Raw genomic sequence first — 25,765 nt, forward strand, 5'->3', positions numbered from 1 at the left:
GTGCGCCGCGGCTTGGCTAGAGGGGCGCCGCGATCAGGGCCGCCAGCAGCGGGAAACAAGGGCTGCTAGAATAATTAAAAAAAAAAAAACTCTGAAAAAAAACCTCTGAAGCCGGTGCCGGGTCTCCCTGGCAGCGCCGGAAGTAAGAGAGAGGGAGGCCCAGCACGCACGCTGGAGGAGCAGCACCGGGAGACAGATGTCTCCCAGCAGCACTGCAGCCTCACACACCCCCCTCCCTCCCCGCAGCACACCGGCACTCCCCCCGCAGCACACTGGCCCTCCCCCCACGTGGCACAGGCCCCCGCAGCACTGACCTCCCCCGTGCAGGGACCGGGCCATTCAGCCATACCCCCCTCGCAGCATCGGCCCCACGCATCACCGGCACGCCACCCCCCCCCTCCCGCAAGCCACCGGTCTGACCATCATCCCCAAGGTAAATATATGTATTGGGGGTGTTGGGGTAATTTTTATATGTATTGGGGGTGTTGGGGTAATTTTTATATATGTATTGGGGGTGTTGGGGTAATTTTTATATATGTATTGGGGGTGTTGGGGTAATTTTTATGTCTTGGGGTAATTTGTATATGTATTGGGGGTGTTGGGGTAATTTTTATATATGTATTGGTGGTGTTGGGGTAATTTTTATATGTATTGGGGGTGTTGGGGTAATTTTTATATGTATTGGGGGTGTTGGGGTAATTTTTATGTGTTGGGGTAATTTGTATATGTATTGGGGGTGTTGGGGTAATTTTTATATATGTATTGGGGGTGTTGGGGTAATTTTTATATATGTATTGGGGTGTTGGGGTCATTTTTATATGTATTGGGGGTGTTGGGGTAATTTGTATATGTATTGGGGGTGTTGGGGTAATGTTTATATGTATTGGGGGTGTTGGGGTAATTTTTATATGTATTGGGAGTGTTGGGGTAATTTTTATGTGTTGGGGTAATTTGTATATGTATTGGGGGTGTTGGGGTAATTTTTATATGTATTGGGGGTGTGTGTGATTATGTGTAGGTGGGTTTTTTTGTATGCATTTGGGGGGGGGAGGTTGTATATATTTGGGGGGTGGGGATTTTTTTGTATGTATTCGGGGGTGGGAAGTTTTTAGGTATATATCTTGTGGGAGGAGAAGACGGAATGAGTAAGCGTGGGGTAATTGACGGAGGGAGAGGAGAGAGGGGGTGAGTGAGGAAAAGAGGGCATAAGAGTGAGAAGCAGGGGAGAGAAATATATGCGAGGTGGGAGGGTGAGACGGAAAGGAGAGAAATACATGGGATGGGGCTCGTGAGGTGTGAAATATGAGAGAGAGAGAGAGAGTGTGAGAGAGTGTGAGAGAGTGTGAGAGAGTGTGAGAGTGTGAGAGAGTGTGAGAGAGTGTGCTAGTGCGAGAGTGCGCGTGTGCGAGAGTGCACGTGTGCGAGAGTGCGAGAGTGCACGTGTGCGAGAGTGCGCGTGTGAGAGTCTGCGTGTGTAAGAGTCTGCGTGTGTGAGAGAGCGAGAGTCTGCGTGAGACATACCAACTGCGCACTGCAACTGTTAGGTATGTATATACAACTTTGTTTTCACTTTGGGCGCCGTGGAAAAATCCTGATCACCTTAGGGAGCCTTGAACCGAAAAAGTTTGGGAACCACTGCTCTAACGCATTTCGCGCAATTGTGCGCTTTATCAAAGAGTGATGTTCCTCCTTGTGGAGTGAGATTAAATAGATCCATCAGACCGGATGTTCAGCCATCCCCTGCTCCACCAGCAACGGCTCCCCACGAAGTGGGAAACCATTAAAGGGTTGATAGAGATATAGTGGCGGCACCTGTGGCCGGAGTCATCATTACATCAAAAGATATAAACATATACGCTAACACATAAATAAACATTACAGTGCATCCATGTGCAATAAACTTGAAATCTCACAGACAAATTTACAGTCAAAGTCAGTGCTATAATAATGAAAAAAATGAAAACAAATAAATAAAATGAAAAAAACAATAATGTATTCAATAACCCTAAAGAAACTAACTAGCATAAAATTGACTGTATATAATAAAAAATGAATTAAAAATATTAAAAAATGATAATAAAGTATGAATGTATAAGTTTGGAAATAAGACTTGGAAATCACCCTTGTTGTTGGTAGCTTAGATCAGGGGAGCACAATCTTTTTTCCCTGTGCTCTCCTGCCGGCTTGTCCCCCTCTCTGCACGCCCCACCCCTCCCACTCCCACCTCGGCTCCAGCGTCTGGGCGCCATGACATCACGTAGCCATGGCGACGTGTCTCCATAAGCCGTCTGAGCAAGTTAAGTGCAGTTTACAGAAGCAGCATATATATAGAACAAAGTTCTGTAATATACAGTGCTCAAATGAGTCAGATCATTGATAGCATGTGTACTAAATGAATATGCTTGATTGAAGAAAGTTCATGATGTGGGTGACCAGAGAGTTAGTGAGTGCTGGTGTATACAGGTATAATCATGCAATGAGACACATATATACATATATATATATTTCATAACCTTCTTTCATGAAGGAAATATTTAGAAATATTTAGACGTAATACATGTAATTCTCATTATGTCCAATATTGATCAAAATGGACAATTTAGTTATAATTATAGTCATAGTTTGATTATTTGATAATGATACTCTATAATGTATCAATTTCATATCTCATAAATATATCATAACATTTCCAGTTATGGATAAGTTAACTAATTGAAATGGACAATAACAACAAATATATACAATTTGTTATTGCCTCTAAAAAAAATATCTAAGCTACCAATAACAAGGGAATGATTTCCAAGTCTTATTTCCAAACTTATACATTCATACTTTAGTATTATTTTTAATCACTTGAATTCACTTTTAATTATACACAGTCAATTTTATGTTAGTTTTTTTGGGTTACAGGCATACCCCGCATTAACATACGCAATGGGACCGGAGCATGTATGTGTAGCCCCGAGGTAATTTTGAAATCCCTGGCCCCTCTCCGCGAGTGCCGTGGGGTCACGGGTGCCGCCGGAGGCAGCGGTGGACCCGCCGGCGCTTCACGAGGGTGGGGGCCAGTGAAGGGAGCGCTCGGCATCCCTGGAGGTTCGGGCGGCTCCGAGAGCAGGGCGCCGCCATCAGCCGTTAGGTCGCGCATGCGCGGTAGCAGGCAGGCGCAGGGAAGGCCCCAGATAGGTCGCGCATGCGCAGAGAGGGGTAGAAAGCTAAGGAAGACCCAGGGAGATCGCGCGAGGGCAGGACAGGGAAAAGAGGAGTTGCGGCGGCCATTGGTAGTTCGCGCATGCGCAAGGCAAGTGCGCACGCGGCCCCAATGCTTTAGGCAGCCCCTGGGGACTACAATTCCCAGGAGGCTTAGGGAGACAGGCATCAGGTGCCTGAGTGTGGCCAATAGGGCTGGAGGAAGCTCAGCCCGGGAATATAGATACATTTCCCGGGCTTTGCTGCGTCAGTCAGGCAGAGGAGAAGGAAGGAGTAGGAAGGGTGCAGGGAGCGCGTGGCTCCTGCATCAGGTAAGGGTTCTCCCTAGATCCCCAGGCAGGCCCCAATTCCCGGTAAGGGCAGGGGGTAACTGAAGAGGGACGGCCATAGCTAGGGAGGTGACCCTTAGGTGTGGAAGGTGCAGGTTTGGCAGTGCCACAGCGGAAAGGGCTGTGGGCACTGGCAAAGAGGCACAGTGTGCAAGCAGTGGAATTGCTGCGGGATCCAGTTGGCTGTGTGTGTGATTGCAGCTGTCTGTGTGTGTTGTCGCTGCATGTGCTGGGTGCAGTGCGTGCAGTGTGTGTGAAGCGTGTGTGGATCCCTGCAGGCGACAGTGTGAGCGGTGTGTCAGCTGCAGGTGCTTTAGGAGTAGCTAGTTTATAGCTAGTTGTTAGTTACAGAGAGGACTGGGTAGCTAGGGGAAGGGGGGCAGGTTATTGTTCCACAGGCCCTAGGAGTTTTCCCCAAGCCATCCCAGGTTGCGGTTCATCAGGGACAGGCCCTAGGTTAGGGTTGCTGTCACTCTAGGAGTAGTTAGTGATAGGAAGGGATAGTGGCGGTTGCTGTTCCCATGCGGTTGGTGTTGCCGTGATCCGGTTGCAGTTCCCGTGGAGCGGTGGGACCCTCGTTGGGGTCTACCGGCAGAAGTACCTGGAAAGGATCAGACGGACGTCTGACCCTTTGAGAAGTGTGTTGCGGTCCCGAGCATCGGAGTGCTCGGAAGGTACCTCTGAAGTATTATAAGTGCACCAACTGGGCCCTAGCTTAATTTAGTGACTGCGCAGTCACCCACGACCTTCCGTAGGATTGCGGGACATTGGGTGTGGGGGATCACAGGACACGGGGTGGGGAACACCAGACATTGGGCTGAGGTGATGCGGATAGAGCATCTGGTTATGTTATGTAATGAGTTATATGTGTGTGTTAAGTAAAGTGTTAGTTATTGGTTTATCATCTACGTGTGTTATTGTATTTCTTACCCAGGGCTATCTTTCATAACGGGGGATCCTGGGTAAGTGGAGGCGCTGCACCAGGTAATGGTAAGGGTTTCCCCAGGCTCCCAGCTAGCGGAGGCTCAGATCTCCTGGAGCCACAGGTGTTATGCAGTTACCAGTAACCCTTTAGGAGCAGGTGTGTTGCAGGGAAAGGGACCGGTTAGACCACGAGGGGCCAATGTGAGATTGGGTGGGTCGGCCGGTTCACAAAAAGGGTTACATTTGGAGGCGCTGCTGAGAGATATCAGACCTGGGGTGCCCTGTATGTTTTTTTTTCTTCTTCTAAATTGTGTCCTATTTTTGTTCCACCATGTGGGTGCTCTCAAAGCAGGAGGTCTACGCATGGGCCTTGAAAATGAACGTGCCCCCCAACCGCGCGGTTGCCGTCGGGGCAGTCCCCGCGGACGTGTCCCTGCTAGATGTCCAGACGCAGGTTAGGGAACTCCCTGGGCTAGCTTGTACATGTGTCAGAGGGCGAAGGTATGATGACACCGTGCAATGGTCTATCGTATTGATGCATATGGGCCAGGCTATAAGCGAGGAAGACGGCCCCCAATTATTGAATCTACCCGGGGGTCCAACTGAGGGATGCCCCTTTATCTACCCTGACTTGGCAGTTTCTACCTGCACCGAGAGCCCTATAGACATTGACCGGGAGCCCCACCTAAAATGGCGGCTCCCGCCAAATCAAAATGGCATGTGTGCGGCTGACTGCCAGCATGCACAGGAAAATGTTGCAAACCTTCTCCAAGGACTGGCGGGAAAGCCAGAGCCCCGCCCCCACACTGTGAGTGACACAGAACAGAGCTCGCAACATTCCCTGAAAGACTGTGCTGCTCCTCCTATAGAGTCCACCAGGGGGAGGGAGTGCCTTGAACAGCGATCACCCACGTCTGTTCACCATGAGAGAAGTGACGGATGCAGAGCAGAACACCCCTGGCTGTATAGAGTCCTACGGTTCCCAGATTTAGCATTGCCAATAGCATTATGCCCGTGTGCATTCAGAGACTGGGAGGAGACTGGTGGCTGGGTAGATGGGTTAACTAGGTCACCAGTAGCGCTCACGAGGACAGTGGTAGATGGGGAAGAGTGGACGCACTGTTGCCTGAGGGAATGTGACTGCCCCATCGGCGAATTGACTCAAGGGCCCGAGTGTCCTGACTGTGCGGTACAGTTCCTGCAACCCAAACTGCCGCAGCCTACCGAAATGCCAGTGGGAGGGGACACTGTTGTAGAAATGGAGTGTCCTTCCCCTGAGAAGGAAATAGACTGCCAGGGGTTACACCCCAATGTGTATATGCCCTGGCGAGCGCCAGGAATAGATGAAGTAGTGCTAGCGTGTCCCTGCCTGCAAAAAGCCTGTGTCCCGGGAGCAGTCCTGTCGCAGTTACCGCTCGACTTCAAGGACATCGAGGTGGATGGAGAACTGGGTACCCAGTGTTTTATGCCAAATTGTGACTGTCCTAGGGGTGCACTGGCGTGGGAGCCCCAATGTGAGTGTTGCGGAGCCTGGTTCCTAAAGCCTATCCTGCCCCAGGCGGCGGAACCAGCCGAGAAAGAAGAGGAGGAGCCGGACCCCCCTCCTACAGCAAATGATACTTGTCCTCAGTTTGTTTTGATTCCAGAGGCCTCCGGGGACCCGTGTGTCCAGACCACTGTTGCAGACCCTCTCAAAGGGGACGTGCAAATGGAGGAGCAGGAACCTCTGATGGCGGGACCTGCGGAGAAAGAGGCGCCTGATGGTGCTACCGAGGTGGGTGAAGCCGCTACTAATGCTCCTACTTCAGCGATGGAGGTGGTGGAGGGGCCGTGTGCCCAAACGGACTTTCTAGATGCTGAGCCGGAGCCGCTGGAGGCGGAGCTCCAGATGTTGGAACCCCAGATGTCGGTTCCAGACCCGGTTCCCGAGCAAGAACCACCGAGACCAGAACCACAGATCCCGGAAGGCCAGGGTAAGGTGTTTGTACCCCCGCCCATGTGTGATGAGTCCAGCGACCAACCGAGCGTGGTGATGCGCCTGCCGGCGGACCACTCCAGTGAGATCATCGAGCCAATCACCTCAACTGATACAGACCATGATGTGGGCCCGTGTGCCCTGCAACGGCCAGTCCGGCCTACCACCGAGGTACCAGCGGTCCCAGGCTTGGGATCAGTACCTGCCGACAACGATAGGGGTAAGTTGACTGCCCCAGGGGTGTCGGGTGTGAGCTCCCCGGTGATCGTGGAGCCTGGTGACTCCAAAGGTAGGGTCACCCGGGCGATGGGCTCACCCCGTCATCGCGTCCTGGTGGAGGTGTCTCCCCCAGAAGATCTCTGCAGATCATGGAACGAATCCGACCTTATCCAGGGATCCGGTGTAGCGGACCGGAGCGACACATACTCCTGTGAGAGGAGTCTCCAAGTGGGCCTACCCGAAGAAGTTGTGCCGTCCTCAGAAGAAGTCACCGTTAAAGGGATGGTTGGAGCGGATAAAGACTCTGTTGAGACCGCTCTGGTAGTTGTGGCCTCTCCCAGGGGCGCGATGGAGCGCTATGTTCGCCATGTGGTGGATCGAGGCAAGAGACTGAACCTCCCTGTCTCCCGTGAGACGAGACCGGAGGATCCGGCAAGGGTCAATACCCAGGACCCCTTACTATTTTTTTCGCGAGGGGGAGGCGGTGTTTTGACAGAAGAAACAGGTCTTGAGTTCCAAAAGACTCACAGGAGTCAAGGTGGGATACCCTCACCCAGTCTGTTAGGGGCACTCCACTCTGAGACTCAGCTGGCCTCGGGTATCCATGCGGGTATGTTGGGAAATTGCTTGTATGTGATGTACTGTTTACAATGCATTTTTTATTATATAACCCACTGTATGGTTGCTACCCAAGCGAGGGCGTTGGGATTCTGCGAAGGGGAGAATGTAGCCCGAGGTAATTTTGAAATCCCTGGCCCCTCTCCGCGAGTGCCGTGGGGTCGCGGGTGCCGCCGGAGGCAGCGGTGGACCCGCCGGTGCTTCACGAGGGTGGGGGCCAGTGAAGGGAGCGCTCGGCATCCCTGGAGGTTCGGGCGGCTCCGAGAGCAGGGCGCCGCCATCAGCCGTTAGGTCGCGCATGCGCGGTAGCAGGCAGGCGCAGGGAAGGCCCCAGATAGGTCACGCATGCGCAGAGAGGGGTAGAAAGCTAAGGAAGACCCAGGGAGATCGCGCGAGGGCAGGACAGGGAAAAGAGGAGTTGCGGCGGCCATTGGTAGTTCGCGCATGCGCAAGGCAAGTGCGCACGCGGCCCCAATGCTTTAGGCAGCCGCTGGGGACTACAATTCCCAGGAGGCTTAGGGAGACAGGCATCAGGTGCCTGAGTGTGGCCAATAGGGCTGGAGGAAGCTCAGCCCGGGAATATAGATACATTTCCCGGGCTTTGCTGCGTCAGTCAGGCAGAGGAGAAGGAAGGAGTAGGAAGGGTGCAGGGAGCGCGTGGCTCCTGCATCAGGTAAGGGTTCTCCCTAGATCCCCAGGCAGGCCCCAATTCCCGGTAAGGGCAGGGGGTAACTGAAGAGGGACGGCCATAGCTAGGGAGGTGACCCTTAGGTGTGGAAGGTGCAGGTTTGGCAGTGCCACAGCGGAAAGGGCTGTGGGCACTGGCAAAGAGGCACAGTGTGCAAGCAGTGGAATTGCTGCGGGATCCAGTTGGCTGTGTGTGTGATTGCAGCTGTCTGTGTGTGTTGTCGCTGCATGTGCTGGGTGCAGTGCGTGCAGTGTGTGTGAAGCGTGTGTGGATCCCTGCAGGCGACAGTGTGAGCGGTGTGTCAGCTGCAGGTGCTTTAGGAGTAGCTAGTTTATAGCTAGTTGTTAGTTACAGAGAGGACTGGGTAGCTAGGGGAAGGGGGGCAGGTTATTGTTCCACAGGCCCTAGGAGTTTTCCCCAAGCCATCCCAGGTTGCGGTTCATCAGGGACAGGCCCTAGGTTAGGGTTGCTGTCACTCTAGGAGTAGTTAGTGATAGGAAGGGATAGCGGCGGTTGCTGTTCCCATGCGGTTGGTGTTGCCGTGATCCGGTTGCAGTTCCCGTGGAGCGGTGGGACCCTCGTTGGGGTCTACCGGCAGAAGTACCTGGAAAGGATCAGACGGACGTCTGACCCTTTGAGAAGTGTGTTGCGGTCCCGAGCATCGGAGTGCTCGGAAGGTACCTCTGAAGTATTATAAGTGCACCAACTGGGCCCTAGCTTAATTTAGTGACTGCGCAGTCACCCACGACCTTCCGTAGGATTGCGGGACATTGGGTGTGGGGGATCACAGGACACGGGGTGGGGAACACCAGACATTGGGCTGAGGTGATGCGGATAGAGCATCTGGTTATGTTATGTAATGAGTTATATGTGTGTGTTAAGTAAAGTGTTAGTTATTGGTTTATCATCTACGTGTGTTATTGTATTTCTTACCCAGGGCTATCTTTCATAACGGGGGATCCTGGGTAAGTGGAGGCGCTGCACCAGGTAATGGTAAGGGTTTCCCCAGGCTCCCAGCTAGCGGAGGCTCAGATCTCCTGGAGCCACAGGTGTTATGCAGTTACCAGTAAACCCTTTAGGAGCAGGTGTGTTGCAGGGAAAGGGACCGGTTAGACCACGAGGGGCCAATGTGAGATTGGGTGGGTCGGCCGGTTCACAAAAAGGGTTACATATGTAAAGTGAAAATGTACTTAAAGTGAAGCACTCCCTTTTCCCCACTTATCGATGCATGTACTGTACTGCAATCGTCATATACGTGCATAACTGATGTAAATAACGCATTTGTAACAGGCTCTATAGTCTCTCCGCTTGAGCACAGCTTCGGTGCAGGTAGGGAGTTCAACTTTGCTGTTCCGGACGTGCTTACAGGCGCATGCGTGAGCTGCCGTTTGACTATTGGGCGATATGTACTTACTCGCGAGTGTACTTAAAGTGAGTGTCCGTAAAGCGGGGTATGCCTGTATTTAATAAACTGTTGTTTTTTTCATTTTTTTAATTTTTTTAACACTGACTGTAAATTTGTCTGTGAGATTTCAAGTTTATTGCTCATGGATGCACTGTAATGTTTATTTATGTGTTAGCGTATATGTTTATATCTTTTGATGTAATGATGACTCCGGCCGGAGGTGCCGCCACTATATCTCTAGCAACCCTTTAATGGTTTCCCACTCAGTGGGGAGCCGTTGCTGGTGGAGCAGGGGATGGCTGAACATCTGGTCTGATGGATCTATTTAATCTCACTCCACAAGGAGGAACATCACTCTTGGATAAAGCGCACAATTGCGCGAAACGCTTTAGAGGTTCCTGCATCTCTATTTTAAATGTTGCTGACAGCCGAATAAATATTTTTCGTTGCGATCCGGCTCCCATGGTTTTTCATCTCAGGCAGTGCACAGCTATATCCCGTCACACACGGGAGATCTTCCGATGCTCTACACGTGAGCAGGGAGCAAGCCAAAGCGGACTCTCAACAAACAAGGTCGTGAGAAATATTTGAATACTTATCTACTCAAGGACTAGCTCAGCTGTGTGCAAACTGGGGGGGCGTGGGGTTTTTTTTAAGGGGGGCGCGCGGTTGCAGAGCCCCCGCGCTTTTCCCCCAGGCATGTAAATTAAATGCCAGGGGAGGCGCGAGGCCTCTGCAGAAACTTCACTTACCTGCTCTCAGCCAGCTCTTCCCTGATGCGTCGCTATGACAACGCGGCGTCAAATGGCGACGCGTCACATGTCATAGGCAAGGGGGAGCGGGAACAGAGGGGGGCACGAACTTAAAAGTTTGCGCACCCCTGGACTCTAACTCCAGGAGAAATGCATTGCTATACTGTACATTAAGGGGGTCTGTTGTACCCACACTCATGGGACTGCAGGCATTCCCTGTACAGCTATCCTCTGGAGAATATTATGACTATCCAAAAGGTTTATTATGTTCATGGAAATAACTACAATTTCGAACTCACCAGATATTGCCTTAATTGCCATATATTAACATACTTGCTCTTCTGAACACTAATTTTGGAACGGTTGTTCCTTTTTTTGTATACTGTACAATTTTGTAAACTTTCAGTGCTAGTCCTTTACAAGGGCAAATCATTATTCAAATGAAGGACAATTCTTTTTAAAGAAGCATGTTTGTCAATTGCACCTTTGTGGCTTTTGCAGAATAATATCTATCAACATAAATACAGTACCTTTACATGCTCACTGTCCAGCATAGGAATAGAAATGAAAAGATCTTCAAACTCGTCCTTTTGTGCCCGGTTTGTGGTATCAGAATCTTCTGATAACAATGTAAAATGAATTGTCTCCATCATAAAAAGAGCTGAAACGACATGAGAAAAACCACCGCTAAAGAAAAATGAATTACCAACTAATCGTATGTAATCTACATGTGTTTTGTATTTAGGGACACATGTCCTTATTTTTAATTGGGTTACTCGTCAACATTCAAACACTACAACCATGATACAGCTCAACCCCGTTATAACGCGATCCGTTACAACGCGAATCCGCTTTTAACGCGATGCAAGCGTGGCTCCCAATGTTCTTATTTATGAATACTTTACAACACGATTATTGATATCTTAAATACTTTATTGTACAATGCATACAATTGTACATTATTTCTAACGCGATCCACTTATAACGCGATGTGATTCTTCGGACCCCAAGCACAACGTTATAAGGGGGTTGAGCTGTATTTGGAAGAAAGAGATACGGTTCGAAATTTCATTTAATATATGAAGATACAAGTGGCCCCCACGTGATAAATGTACTTTATGTTTTCTTTAGGGTTGTATCTACAGTATAAATCAAACACAGTAGTATTTAATAAGTAACATAATTGTGGTGTAGAATTTTACGAATGGAATGTCATGTCTACTTTGCCTTTGTGCATGGTACCCAATGTTTTACATAGCTGCACCCATGTGCAAACACAATAAACCAGCAATCTCTTTATGCCAAGGCAAATGGAGCAGAATAGTCATGACACGGATTACAAACATTGATAAAAGGAAAGAACATGTACAGACATGGTTTCCTATTTAAAATTATCATGAAATCTGGATGAGAGGATTAACATTGAATAAGTATAATGCAAACACAGGGACAGAATTGTGCAATAATCTATGCCAAGATAAACTTTTTTTTTTTTTTTAAACATTTCATTATTGTCTGCGAGCATGGTTACAACATACAATATAATGAGCAACACATAGTGAACATTCAGGCAACCACAAGCTTACAGCATTTTATATTTTTTGTAACAACTGTTGAACTTTAAATGATAAAAATAATGATGATTAAGGGAAGGCGGGGGGAGGGGAGAGAAAGAAGAAAGGATAGAAAGCGCCCTGCAGCTCCATGCATATCGCCGCAGACTCCTCCGCACACTACACCCTATAGTTCCTTTAGTCTATCCCAAGACCTGTGTAGCAGTGCAGTGGACACCCAGTCTGAATATCTAAAGGGGCCCATAACATCTTTAAATGTATCGGGAGGCAGTGTGTCCAAAAAGGGTTTCCATTTACTCAGGAAATTATCTGTCTCCAAATGAGTCACATTTTTCCTTCATCACAACTGCGAACAGATAAGATTCTAATTGTCCAATTGTTGGAGTTTATGGTTTTACAGTTGACCAGAATCCGCTATTGTGCCAAAAGGAGAATCATTCCCATCAGATGCGGCAAACTGACCGTCAAGTATTACAGCCTTCCATATATCCAAATAACATTGGTTTAAAGTCATGGGGAAGCTTTGTTTTTAGCAGATTGTTTAGAAACCTTAAGGTTTTATTCCAGAATTGCATTATTTTTCTACAGTACCACAGACAATGTGAGATATTGGCGTTGGTACTGCCGCACTTTTTACACCCAATTGGAGAAATGTGTTGAAATTTGTTTCATTGTGCTGGGGTGAGGAAAGCCCGGTTCAATACCTTAATCTGCAATTCCCTCAAATTGGCATCCAGAGTAATGGAATGGACACTACCATAGCCTCTGACCAGGACCTCCTGATCTGTCAGATCAGTGAAGTCCACCTGCCACTTAACCAATAAGAGACTCCAGAGACCCACAGTACAGGTCTCCACAAGGGCGGTATAGATAATTTTAGATGTAAAACCTGTTTGAATGGAGATCTCAAGACCGGACTCAAAGGCATTGTGTTCTAATAGGGATGGATGTTCCCTGATCTAGGAAGTCACAGAATGTCTCAACTATAAGTAGGCTAAGAAGTATTTATTTAGTAATTGATATCTTTCTCCGAGTTGTTGGAAGGTTGGGAAAATGTGTTGTTCCGTGTTAAAACAGTCTGCGACATGAACAAGTTCTCTACTGATCCAAGTCCTGAAAACTGCGTTCTCTTGGGCTGCAGTAAATTCGGAGTTCTATACAATCGGTAACAATCTGGATACTCTCAGGGGTAGTTTAAAATATTTTCTGACGCCAGGCTCTTACAGTATCTTCAAACATAATGCCATTCAGAGTGTTATTTGCGTTATCCTTATCCTGTGGCAATGGTATCATGTTGGATTGACGGGAGCTATAAGATTGTTCCAGAAAGTCACATGATGATACTGTACTATATTCGGTCATAATGTTAGCAGTAGGAAATACTAACTAACTATATTTCCTGTATAAAAGATTGACAGGCTAGTTAGATAAGGCAGATAGGATAACACCAGAAGAGGCATCTGACAGAAAAGGACGTTTCAAGCTGAGAAAGGTTTCCACAAAAGAAAAGGAATTATATCCACATCTCTTACAACATAACATAACTAATTTGATGTCATTGCCATTGATCTACTATTGTACTATTGAATGTAAGTAAATATCTTCAGAATAATCGTTTCTTTTGTGTGCAAAAACCAGAATGAAGAATTATTTCATGCTGCTGTCAAATATACAAAAGACATTGCCCATTTAACAATACCATTAAAATATTCAGTATTTTAATAATATAGTACACAAAGGGTTATAGTGAACAGGAATTACAATGACATTTTAAAAGTGCCTTTTCTTCCACTGACTCATATAGGTTATCAGAAGTTGAATCTGGTCTATATGAATGGGTTAACTTTCTTAGATAATAAAACCATTAAATAATTATATGTTTTTTATTATGAATGTCTGGTGACAGTACCCAGAACTGCCCGCCACCCCGTGAGTCATCTTCAAAAGGGGCCATACATTCCTGAAATCTCCCCACACCCCCTTTGAGTAGCACAGAAGGTGACAAAAAGATAACTATTCAGTTCCAGGTCTTTACTAAAAATAACGATCTTGGATCTGATATGACTCACTAGAATCAAAAATACAGCTTTGTGATGTGAAACCGAGCACACTAAATAATATTAAACATGCCACGATTTTGAGGGTGCAAAGGTTAGATATTTGTTTGCCCCTCAAATTTAGGTGTAACACTGGGAAAAAAAGATTTCTATGCATCCAGCAAACTCACCCGAATGCAACGATCTGGGTCACATTGTTTTAGGATGTAAAGAAATAAAGTTATGGATTATTTGCACACTCTGAGATATTTAAAACTAATTTTGCCATCATAAATGTCACATGAGGTGGATGAGTGAGAGTTAAGGACACATTCATAAAATATAGGGACTTCTTTATATGACAAGGCAAAGTTAGAATAAAAATCACTAATTTGTATTGTGAAAATATAATTAAACTGAGAAGTGTTTTTATGCCAATAAACACGTGAATTCACATATTCCAATCTCTGTGACCTCTTGGAAGGATCTGATAATGTTATGTGGTAAAGTTGCTTGATTTTCTCTTTTTTCTCCCATTGTTTTCTGAAACGGTCTGCATTTTTAGATTTTATATTGGTTGTAAAACTCATTTTCTGTAACAAAGCACTGTACTATTTTTGTATTAAATCTAAAATACTGTCTTCGGGCTATACATTAGTCTAATGCTTTTTAAAGAGAATAACCACATTGTAGCAAATATTTTGCTATCTTGGGTTTTGTTACTTATTTTTTCTAGTAAACAGAGACCAAGGACTCTGCAGGTAAGACCTGGAATTATTCTTGGCGTTGGTGGCAGTGGAAACAAATTGATGTGCAGTATAACGTTTTTTGAGGAGACACTGCTCATTTTAGGGGCCCAGTGGACATGTAAGTAAGTCAACTGGATAGCTAGATGTATTAACCTTTGTCACATGCTAACAGATGTGCTGTTCATGAATTACCCCCCAAAACTCTCCGGTATAATCTCAATATCACAGACATTTTGATCAGCATAATTCCTTTTGATAAGAGCTAGGTATTTTTAATGATGACTGTGGCTCTTTTGTGTCTAATGTGGAGTAAAAAGCAGATACATCATTTGTTCTTTTCTTTGCCTATATAAAAAAGTGTCCAAAAAGCAGAATCTGGAATAAACATGATACTTACATCCACACATGCTCAAATGGTTTGCCACAGAAGCTATGAATTCCTCCATATTGCCTTTATTTTGTATCCTTCAACCCAAACGTTTGATGAAAAGCGGGGATGCAAAAAATGAAAAATCAATGGAAAAAAATGTATATGGACATTTTACTAATTTATCACTGAGAAATATAGCTAATTTATCTTTAAATGTAATTTGGTCACCATTGCTCAACTATTTTCATGTTTGCATACTTACAATATACATTGCTATGAAATAAATGGCAAAAAGGGGACTGGACTGTAACAGGCACCTTGATCGTTCTGCTTTATCATCTGTAATTATCAAAGCTAGACAAGAAAGATGATATTTTGTCAAGTGCTCGGATTTCTGTTTCACATGAATGGAATCAAAAAGTAACCCCGCAATTAACGTAAGAGCAGTGTAAATGGGGAATTTCTTCTTATAGGGGGTTCATGTTAAAACGGATTTGAAACAAAATGTGACACTATGTGCTCCTTTGCATATCAATTCCCAGAATCCCTGGCTGCAGTGGTAGTACTGTATGCTAAGAGATAATGGGGGACAGTAGGTTGCAGACCTGTCTGAGACACGTGACTGTGCTCACAAGTGGTATTTTTATTTTATTATAAATAAAAAGATATGAACAGGCACACTGCACAGGTTAAAATATAGGCCGGCAGCTCCAGGGAAGGTTGATTTAAGGAATTATTTTTACCACAAGAAACATAATTGCCAAATGTTAAAGTGGGGTCATATCTTAAACAAAAGGTTCAATACTGTGAACATAGAGTTTCCAGTATGTCTAGAATATCGTATTTCAACCTCAATGACTATCTTACCAGTTTTTAGCATAACAGAATAAATAAGTTAAAGGGATCGCTCTGTTAAAAGCCACTACATTTGGTGTGAGGAGCAATTTGAGAATGGAGTAATTACTTACATAAAATATCACCAATATTTCACAGTGTAACTTCTTTTTTTTCTGTTTTACAGCACAGATTCCTCCTTTGCCAAGATTCCATTTTTTTTTTAAACTCAGTATAAATTGTAAGCAAAGAACCTCCCAATATAGCATTTATGTGGCCTGGTGACCAGTCTATATATATATATATATATAATAATGACCAGATTGGAGTCTAGTAGTAAGAGACAGCACACAGTTCAGTAAGATTCCAAAGCAAGTGTATTAACTGTTCAGGGGTCTCGCTCTCTCTCTCTCGGCCTCTCTCTCTCTCACGGTCTCTCTCTCACGGGCTCTCTCGCTCGCGCTCTCTCTCTCTCTCGCTCGGTCTCTCTCTCTCGCTCGCTCGGTCTCTCTCTGTCTCTCGCTCGGTCTCTCTCTCTCTCTCGCTCGGTCTCTCTCTCGCTCGGTCTCTCTCTCGCTCGGTCTCTCTCTCTCTCTCGCTTGGTCTCTGTCTCTCTGTCTCTTTCTCTCTCGGTCTCTTTCTCTCTCGGTCTCTTTCTCTCTCGGTCTCTTTCTCTCTCGGTCTCTTTCTCTCTCGGTCTCTTTCTCTCTCGGTCTCTTTCTCTCTCGGTCTCTTTCTCTCTCGGTCTCTCTATCGGTCTCTCTCTCGGTCTCACTCTCGGTCTCTCTCTCGGTCTCTCTCTCGGTCTCTCTCTCAGTCTCTCTCTCAGTCTCTCTCTCTTCTTCTATGAATCTTACTGAATTGGAGTCATTCTCACTGAATTTTAGCTTCAATAAAGTCTCACTGACACAAATCACTTAAGGGGGAATTTTTGGTCCGAATCCTCCCACTTTAACTGATTTTGGTACTTTAAGATTTGTCATTTCTGTATGCAGACTGAGGCCTGCGTAGTGATCATTAACTCTTGCCTCATTAATTTGTTTTCCCTTTAATGACCATTTAATACAATGTACTGTGTGCGCTGACTAGAATCTACTCCACCTGCAAAAATAGTCCAACATTCACTGAAAATGTGTTTGATTGTAACTACTCATCACCAGTTTGATTATTGGGGTGACAATGTCCTTCAAAATTTTAGGACTGAGAAATATTCTTTATACAGTATATGGATGTGTTTCAGAGTCATACTATATTTTCAGGTGCCCCTGGCATATAATGGCCTACATTTCTCTGGTTGTCACATCTCACTCCTAATATCCACAAAGGATGAAATCACAAAGTGCCTTTTTGTTTGTCATTGTCATAAAACACCGTTAAAACAGGGCACAGCCCATACTATATCCAAGCAAAGCAAAATATCTTATTCAATGAAACCATTTGGAGAAAAAAAATAAAAATTGGTGGGGGGGGGGGGGGGGGGGGGGCATTTGTTTTGTTATTACAATTTGTTTTTAGGTAGGGCTATAATTCTTTCAGAATACTAATATACATTTTTTAGTGAACCCTTTCCTCGATTAAAGACACACCTATGCAAAAACATTGCAGACTGGGATTTTGATAGCTGAAGAAGCACAATTATATATACCGAGCATATAACAAGGTAAATATACAAATTAAAATATAGACCCTTATGTATATTATCAATGAACATATAATACTTTATAATCAGTATAATCATAGCTCAAAATGTTGCTTTTCTGTTCACATCAATTTGATTGTCCTCCACCAAATCTTGTGGCCATGCAAAAAAGCCCTCATTTTCTTCCATAGGGCAAGTTTATGTGCACGCACTGTCCTATATCATGCCGTTTGGTTTCAAAAGGAGGATTGTCCATTCCTAATGACAAATTAATTTGTGGTCCTTGTATACCAATGTAGGAAAGTACAAGCTTTCCTGTTCTGGTCTAAGAGCATCGACGTATTTTAGTTATTTAGTGGCTAGAAATTAACTTAAGGGCCAGGGATGAGTGGCTCATTGAGAAAAGACACTAACTCTATAAACAATTACACTGAGTTTGAATCAGAGAAACATGGTTCAATTCCTGGGATCAACTCCTTGTGACCTTGGGCAGGTAACTTTATATCCCTGTGTCTCAGGCACCAAAATCATAGCAGGGACTGTGTCTGTAAAAATTTCTACGTGTTGTGTGTACCGCACACTATACCGTAATCGTGAAGCACGTTGAGTCCCGTTGGGAGACAAGCGCAGCGCTATATGAAAAAAAAGTTATCATGAAAGCTTAGAAGACGATCCCACAGAAATTACTTGGAGATCAGAAGGTTGACTGCTAAACCCCGCTACTTCCTTAGAGAAGTAGATATACTAAAGGTGGATAAATGGATAACCAGCAAGAGGGATGCAGTTGTTACATTTGAACACTTACTCTTCTCTTAGCCTCTGCAGGGCTCTCAGTTCCTCGTCGATCTCAGAATGTGGCTGTATGCTGATCATTTCCTCTGTGTTTCCTGTAGAATAGTACTCCATGATTTCGAAGATCAGATACTGAAATATTTCCTGGCATTTCACACAGCAAAAAAGCTAAAGGCAAAGAAGTACTAATGTTCAAATTTGAAAGATGAAGCATAATAAAAAAAAATACATCCCACGTAAGAAATGTAACCCCTACCCGGCTGCAGTGAATGTACACTCCAGGAATACTGTAATTAGCTTCCCTCTTCCAGATTTTATATTCTCTGGGGCTTTCATCCAGCTTTGGATTGTGGCCATGAGCTGAGCAATTTAAAAGCAGTATAATTAACAGGCGCTAGGAACTTTTCTTAACAATTAACTGCTATTTACCAGTCCAACATAAAGAAGAAGACACTTGATAGAATACAGTACGTTTCGTGGCTTTAGTTGTAGTTCCACAAATGGTTCACACAAACATCTTCCAAGAAGATCTTCTTTAGTCCCAAGAAATTTGTTCTCACTTGGAGTTATTTCTTTAACAATTCCTGTGTGGGCTGTTTGTCTGTAGCTCAACAAACAATCCCTTATCATGTGGATCTAGGTGACACCTTAATTATGAATAACACTACGCCAGATGGTCTAATAATTTAATTGGCATCTGTCGCTGGATGTGAACCCTCATCTTCAGCTACCTTCCTTACAGACATAGTTACTGTACTTAGTACTGTAGATGAGGTTGAAAAAAGTAATATGTCTATCATGGTTGAGCTTCTACACCTCCTTGCATTCCTATAATACTAGGTAACTTGCTGGGGTTCTATTTCCTGGGGACTCCCCTGTCTTCAGATGGTGCATCTCAGCATAGCTTACATGCAGTTAGTGATGAATAACAAAAAAATATCTACTTAAATCATAATTTTACTGGTAACTGCAAAAGTAACAATTTAAGAACTGGGAAGGGGCAGTAATATATAGTAAAGGGGATTCCTCCCTCCCAGTGATGTCAAGATGGGGCAAAAAATGGTAACAGCAAGAATAAGTAATAGCCCGTCTCCTCCTTCAGTAGTAGTAGAGAGCCAGCAGATTTGTCATGAGCTACTTAGCAAATGATAAGTAGAACATCATAAACACATTTGAGACAGTCAAAGCTTATAGTTCCTCCTGAAAATATAGACCTCTCAATGAGGCAAGGTTTTCTCTGCTTTAAACCTTGTGGTAGACGGTTCTAAAAATATACGATAGGGACAGGGGAAGATGAGGATTTTGAAAAATAGTCCAAATTCTAGGAATACTTTGTATTTATTTTTATTACAGCTGAACACCAATATATGTTGTTAAATTGCACTTCACCTTTAAATCCAGTATCAGTAAGTGTTGCTGATAAATTACTTAGAAAGATTCCCATATTTTAACTGGCACGATGGCATGTGTAGGCAATTATTTGGTCCATCACTGTCCAGTTTCAAAGAAAGCTACAATTAGGCTGGGTGTTGGGGATAAAATAAATAATGTAGCTATGCCTAAAGGTGCTGTGGAGGCATATTAACTTCAAAATAATACTCAAGGGCCCCCCAATGAATATACATGTGAATGAAATGGAAATCTTCCTGAGCAAGAGGAAGACTGATTCACAGAACATTGAATAAGGGACAAGAGAGGCTGACAAGAGAAGAGGCAACCAACAGTGTCCCATGGGAGAGCTACTGTCAATCAGGACTGTTACATTGTTTTGCAACACCCAGGAGATGGTGCTGCTTCAGTGCGGCTGGGAGAAGTTTAGTTACACAAAATAAAGTGTATTTTGACATTGCCTCAAAGTATTGACATTGGATACTACTGATTCTTACTAGACTAAGGTTATTATTAAACTTTAACAGTTGGTTTAATGATTAGATATCCTCGTATCATTAACCACACTTCTATACTCATTAAAACATGTTCCCTTGCAAAAAGGCAGAGGAGCCTGGTTCAATTTTTGGTGTCAGCTCCTTGTGACCTTGGGCAAGGCAATTTATCTCCCTGTGCCTCAGGCACCAAAAACATAGATTGTAAGCTCCACGGGGCACTCCACCTGTGCCTGCAAAATATCTCTGTAAAGTGCTATAAAACTAGCAGTGCTATACAACAACATGCTATTATTATTATAATGCTGTATTCAAAGTGGATTATATTTCTCAAATTGCCACTGGAATGCTGTGATTGAAATTTGAGAAACCAAATGAGCAATTATCATAAAATAAATTATTCCCCCAAAACTCACTGAGCCCAAACAATGAAATCACTATAGTGTTGTTTAATACACAGTTGCGAGATTTTTGTAATTATCTTTCAATGATATGCATAGATCACATTACTGAATATTAGTGATATGGGTGGTGAGTTGTTTGTGATGATGTCAAAATGATCATAGATCTAATGCAGTTTGCTGGTAAGGTGCCTTACTCGCATCATGTCTAGAACTAGAGATGTAAAATTATATCCCAGATAGGTTTGTGATTGTTCAGTTGAATGTTTTAAGAAATACAATGTAAAAAAAAAAGTTGGTTTAAATGCTTTGTGGGCTCTGATAAGGAAAAAATGCATTATTGTCTTTTTTTCATGTAAATAATGTAAAAGTCGCCCCCCAAAAAATAATCACCTAAATATTAGCTAATTTTAGTGACAAAAGTTGCTTTATAAGATATTTGCATTTGGTGTTGTTTTTTAATTTTAATCTTTGAATTTCTTTGCAAAGAATGTTATTGAAGTTTTTTTTCCCAACCGCGAATTTGCACAATTGCTCCACACGTATCATCTATACAGTACTTGTGTTAAACTTGACTAATACTGTACCTACTGTATATTTACCTTGCCTTTTACACACTTTTCTTAAATACTCTGCATAATCTGGTTGCAGTTTATCCAAGTTGCCAGAACATTTTGAGAAGGAACTACAGTTTGAGCAAGAAGGACAGGTTTGTGTTTCTCTACGTGTTATTTCCAAAGAACCGTAAGGATATTTATCAGAAATAACAACACAATTCCAAGCTGACTTTACTGTGAGTAGGAAGAGAAAGGAGATCCCCATAGTTTTACAGTACATTACTTTAAATGTCTGACGTTACAAACTTACAATGTTGTCTGAACAGAAACAAATAAGCACCAGCCACTAAGATGTAACCAAGTAAACAAATCCCTGCCATTTAGTTTAGTCCTGTACTAGGTGGGACTGCACTTTTGAAGGTATATTTACAGTACGTTTGTTAACATTTTTGGGGCTCTATTAAGAAGTGGTGTTACTGTGTCTGAATCACTGTTAACTTACGGTATCCACAGGTTGTGAAGCAAGTTGTGTGACACTTGGAAAACCCTTCTTCGTTTTGGTACAGAACTCACACAATGTTTCAGTGTGGTTATCCACTTCTGTGAGAATCTCCTCTTCATCTTTCAATGGAGGCTAAGGGAAAGTGGAAATTGTCATCACCGTAATATTTATTTTGTAAATTGGGACATATACAGTACATGAGAAATACATGAACTGAACTTAGTAGTGAATCACTGTTTTTTGAAGTGAAACTTCTATGCTGGCACCTACCAAATTAACATTTCCCTTGGAGTAAATTGCCTTGTTGGAGACAGAAGTGCAGTCCCAGAAGTGACGTCACTGCTGGCAGAAGAGGTCGTTATGGCAGCTGGCGCGGATTTGGAGGCCTCTCACGCTCGGTGTGCATGAGCCATTGCCACCGACTGGGCGCACCTGTGCAGTAGGTGCCGTTTGGGCACACCAGCGTAGTAGGCGCCATTCAGGCGTGCTTGAGCAGTAGGTGATATTTGGCCATGCCTGCGCAGTAGGCACCAGCTAGGCGCACCTGCACAGTAGGCGCCATTCGGCTGCACCTGTCAGTAGGTGCCGGCCGGGCACACCTGCGCAGTAGCCACCGGCACGGCACACACACACTACACTGCAGTGCACACACACACAGAGACATAGACACACAGACAAACAGATACACACGCAGATAGAGACAAACACACATACACACACACAGACGCCTGCTCAGTAGCCGCCAGCACACACACACACACACAGACACGAGGAATTCACAGTTACTATACATATAGACGTACAAATAGGTAAAACAGAGTGTGTGGGCTGCGCATGTGCATTCTAAGTCAAACTTCTTTGCATTTTGGCACTGAAATTGTGTTTTCATTTTTAATTAAAAACATCACAAATACAATTTCTGCAACAAAATAGTGACAAAACACAAAGAAGTTTCACTTAAAATGCGCGTGCTCGGCACACACTTTTTTTTAATATACTCTTTTATACCCTATAATGAACTGTAGGTCTTGGATTAGCAGCTTTTTAGTGGTTCCAAGTCCCATGAGCCTGACTGTACTGAATAAATTACACTGCAGGTTTAAAGATGGAGTATCAGTCGAACACTTCAAGAAGAGGTTGAGGTACTCTTCAGAAAGACACTGGCAGCATTTGCAATATTCAAGAAAATTTACAAATAACCTTGAAGAAAATGAAATTTTTTTTTTATTGTATCAAAATCGTTAATAACCAACAAGCACGTGATGAGAATGCTTAATCAATGCAAATTTGAAATAAAAAAATGAACGCAAATTGCATAATTTTTTATCAGGCATCTCTGCGTCGATGTAGTCAGGTGTTTGCTCTAATAATTGCGCTGTGTGCACCAGATTGCGGTTTGGGGAATGACACTAGGGGGAGTTAGGGAGCAGTTGCTTGACACACATTATAAGAAGATATATTATGTTTTTATTTTGCATTTGTGTCGCTTCGCCAATGCGAGGTGCCGTAAACCTCTCTGGCTAACAATGTGTCAAATATAAGAAACACTTTCACACATTTGCTGCGAGTAGAAATTAAAGCAACGCATCAAAAAATAAATTCTATGTGCACTTTGTTTACGTTGGTACATCTCCCCCAATGTCTCACAAAACTGCAGATTCATATTTCTATTGAACCCCTGTGATGTTTTGTTTTTTTGTGCTTTTATAGAATGGAGCATGTGAATTGTTAACCGCCCTTTAAGAAGTGAGAATCAAATCTATGGCTTTTCGCTGTTCTATTCAGGAAGATATTTGCAAACTCCACATAATCAAAAGTTCATGTAGCCTTAACCCACTCAAAGGCAGCTATGTCATTCTTTTGGACCCATCAGTTTGGAATGGGATGGTTGGCCGTGGCCAAATTGGCACCGGAGCTCCGCCGTCAGGAATACTCACCGCAGGTCCCCCTCGCCTGCCGGTTCTGCGCAAAATTAAAAAAGTATCCTGATTGCTGGTGGCCGTGCTGAGTGCCCTGCTGGTGCGCATGCATGTCCACGCTCCGCTCACAAATGCCGGAGCGGTGGGCGCGCGAGGTGCCCTGCGGCTGAGGAGATCTGAAGATATTTAAGTATAGCGGATGGTGGAAAGCGGTGAGTAGTTCTGGCTGCGGAGCGCTGGTGGCGATTTGATCAATTGGCCATTACCAAATGTCCTAGGCCACCATCAGTTTAAGCTTGGTAACTAACTGCCATATGAAACTGGTAGAGGTTGTGAACCAGACACATTCACTCGTGTTCAGAAGGTCCCCTAACTCGCTTCATTCGCCACACCGTCACGTTACACTATGACAAGGATTCCGGCTTAACAAAGAAAACGAGATCAGATGACCGCAGCCTGGGATGACCCAGCTATGGGTCTAATAAAGCATTAGCAAAAATAAAAGAGGGTGCTAAGACTGACAATACCTTGCTAAAATCAAAATAAGAAAATCCACAAAGAGCAAAAGTTAGGCATGCTAAAAAGGATCTAAGTCAGAAAAGTCAAATAATAGTCATTTTAATGACTTAAAGAAGTCCTAGCAGCATCCAACATTTTGGTGCATACTGTACAAGCACCTTCATCCTTTCCTTAAGTAATCAAAATGACTATTATTTGAATTTTCTGACTTAGATCCTTTTTGGTAGGCTTGACCTATGCTCTTTAAGGATTCTAGCTTAAAATGACTACCAGCTTCAGAATCAGTAAAAAAAAACTTAAACTGAAGAGTCCAAAAGGATGACACAGTTTAACCACTGAATGACAAGTGAGAATTGGGTGAATTAATTAGGTTTGGGGACCTTGGCAAGACATGCAGATACACTCATGGGTTCATTGTATTTACTGTAAGTACAAGCATTAATCCATTTTAATACAATATATATATATTTAGTTTGCGGTGTTAAGCAATAAGCCACCTTGTGGTAGCTTCAGAAACCTCTTGAATTGTCCATGATGTTTCATATGGAGCATTAATTTGTCTTATGACTTAGCATGCTTTATGGAAGACCAGACAATTTACACAGGGATTGCAAGCACCAAACAGAACAAAAGGTTAAATAAACAAAGTTTTTTCTGTACGTAATCAGTAGGGAACAACACAGGCAGAAACAGTAAAAACTCACCCAAAAACAGGGTTACAAGAGACTCCTAACTTGCTAGGGGCTGAGCGCTGCCGAAACTAGCTTACTTAGGATGTCTTCTATGATTCAGCCCATCTCTGCAGATCCCTGTAACTTAGGATCACCACCTACCCATATTTCAAGCTAGTCTTGAGATACAGCGACTAGCCATTAACAGCCGTGGAACAAAGCACTCTCTTCGACATAACATCAGAGTTACACCCAAGAAAGTCTCCCAAATATGCCATCACTGCTCCTGTACACTAAACCAGTGTGGACAGGGTTAACATCAAGAGAGACACTTCAAAAGACCTGGTGGCCTATTCTAGAAGGTTTGATAACCAACTCATCGAGGATTTTGAGTAGTTATCGCCAAATTTTGCTAGGGAGCTATTCAGATAGCCCCGATAGGTTGGCCAAATCGTACGGAGAAGGCATTTTTGCGCGATTTCTGGCTCCTGGCCAAACTCACCGAGCGGGAGCTGCCCAAAAGCAAAATAGCGCCATTTTGATCAAATCACACTATTCTAGTAGCCTCGAGAATCTCATCGGGCCCTGAAATAGCGAGTTTAAAGAAAAAGTTTTTAAGAAAAAAATAGACTAATGGTGGGAGAGATCTAGGCTGCGGGACTATGTTAAAAATAGTTTGCTACCGAGAGGATTATGGATTAACACCTTCCCCTCTTATAGTATCCAGGATGATACTTTCACCAAAAAATGTGAAGATATGTTATCCAATTGTTCTAGAGAGCTTATGTTACTTCTATGAATCCACTAAATTGGGATCAAAATTCTGAGTTTCAAGAACTGGAATCCAAATTGAAAAGAAATATTGATGCATTTGCAAAAGAAATAAAAGAGAGAAAACATATTGTTTTTTGAGAGATGCCAATGACTATAAAATAGGAAAAATCTATAGGACTAATATCAAACGTACATATAATGAACCACACGATTCATTGACTGATTGGGGGGACGTCACTATCCCGAAGGGGGCCCGAATAGCCCCATGAAAATCGTCGTTTTTTGGGTTACCCAGAATCGGACGAGGGGAGGAAATCAGAGAAAGAGACATAAGACACGAAGGGGCCAGGGCCAAAGTAAGAAACAGAGAGGTATGGGGATACAGAGGGAGAGGCAAGAGAAGAAATGATCAGTATTAACCACCG

General features: G+C 44.0%; 1 protein-coding gene across 3 annotated transcripts in view; it reads right to left on the reverse strand.

Moving 5' to 3' along the window:
* ERICH6B (glutamate rich 6B) overlaps nt 1-25,765 on the reverse strand; it is a 194,077-nt gene that overhangs the window by 90,447 nt on the left and 77,865 nt on the right. For all 3 annotated transcript variants that reach the window (XM_075591123.1, XM_075591121.1, XM_075591120.1), the window contains 4 exons: nt 21,458-21,589; nt 18,128-18,282; nt 14,877-14,944; nt 10,651-10,781 (listed from right to left, as the gene is read on the reverse strand). In XM_075591123.1, the coding sequence (XP_075447238.1) occupies nt 10,651-10,781; nt 14,877-14,944; nt 18,128-18,282; nt 21,458-21,589 (486 nt within the window). The remainder of the gene's footprint in view (nt 1-10,650; nt 10,782-14,876; nt 14,945-18,127; nt 18,283-21,457; nt 21,590-25,765) is intronic.

The sequence above is a fragment of the Ascaphus truei genome, chromosome 3 (assembly GCF_040206685.1).
Source record: "Ascaphus truei isolate aAscTru1 chromosome 3, aAscTru1.hap1, whole genome shotgun sequence".
NCBI lineage: Eukaryota > Metazoa > Chordata > Amphibia > Anura > Ascaphidae > Ascaphus > Ascaphus truei.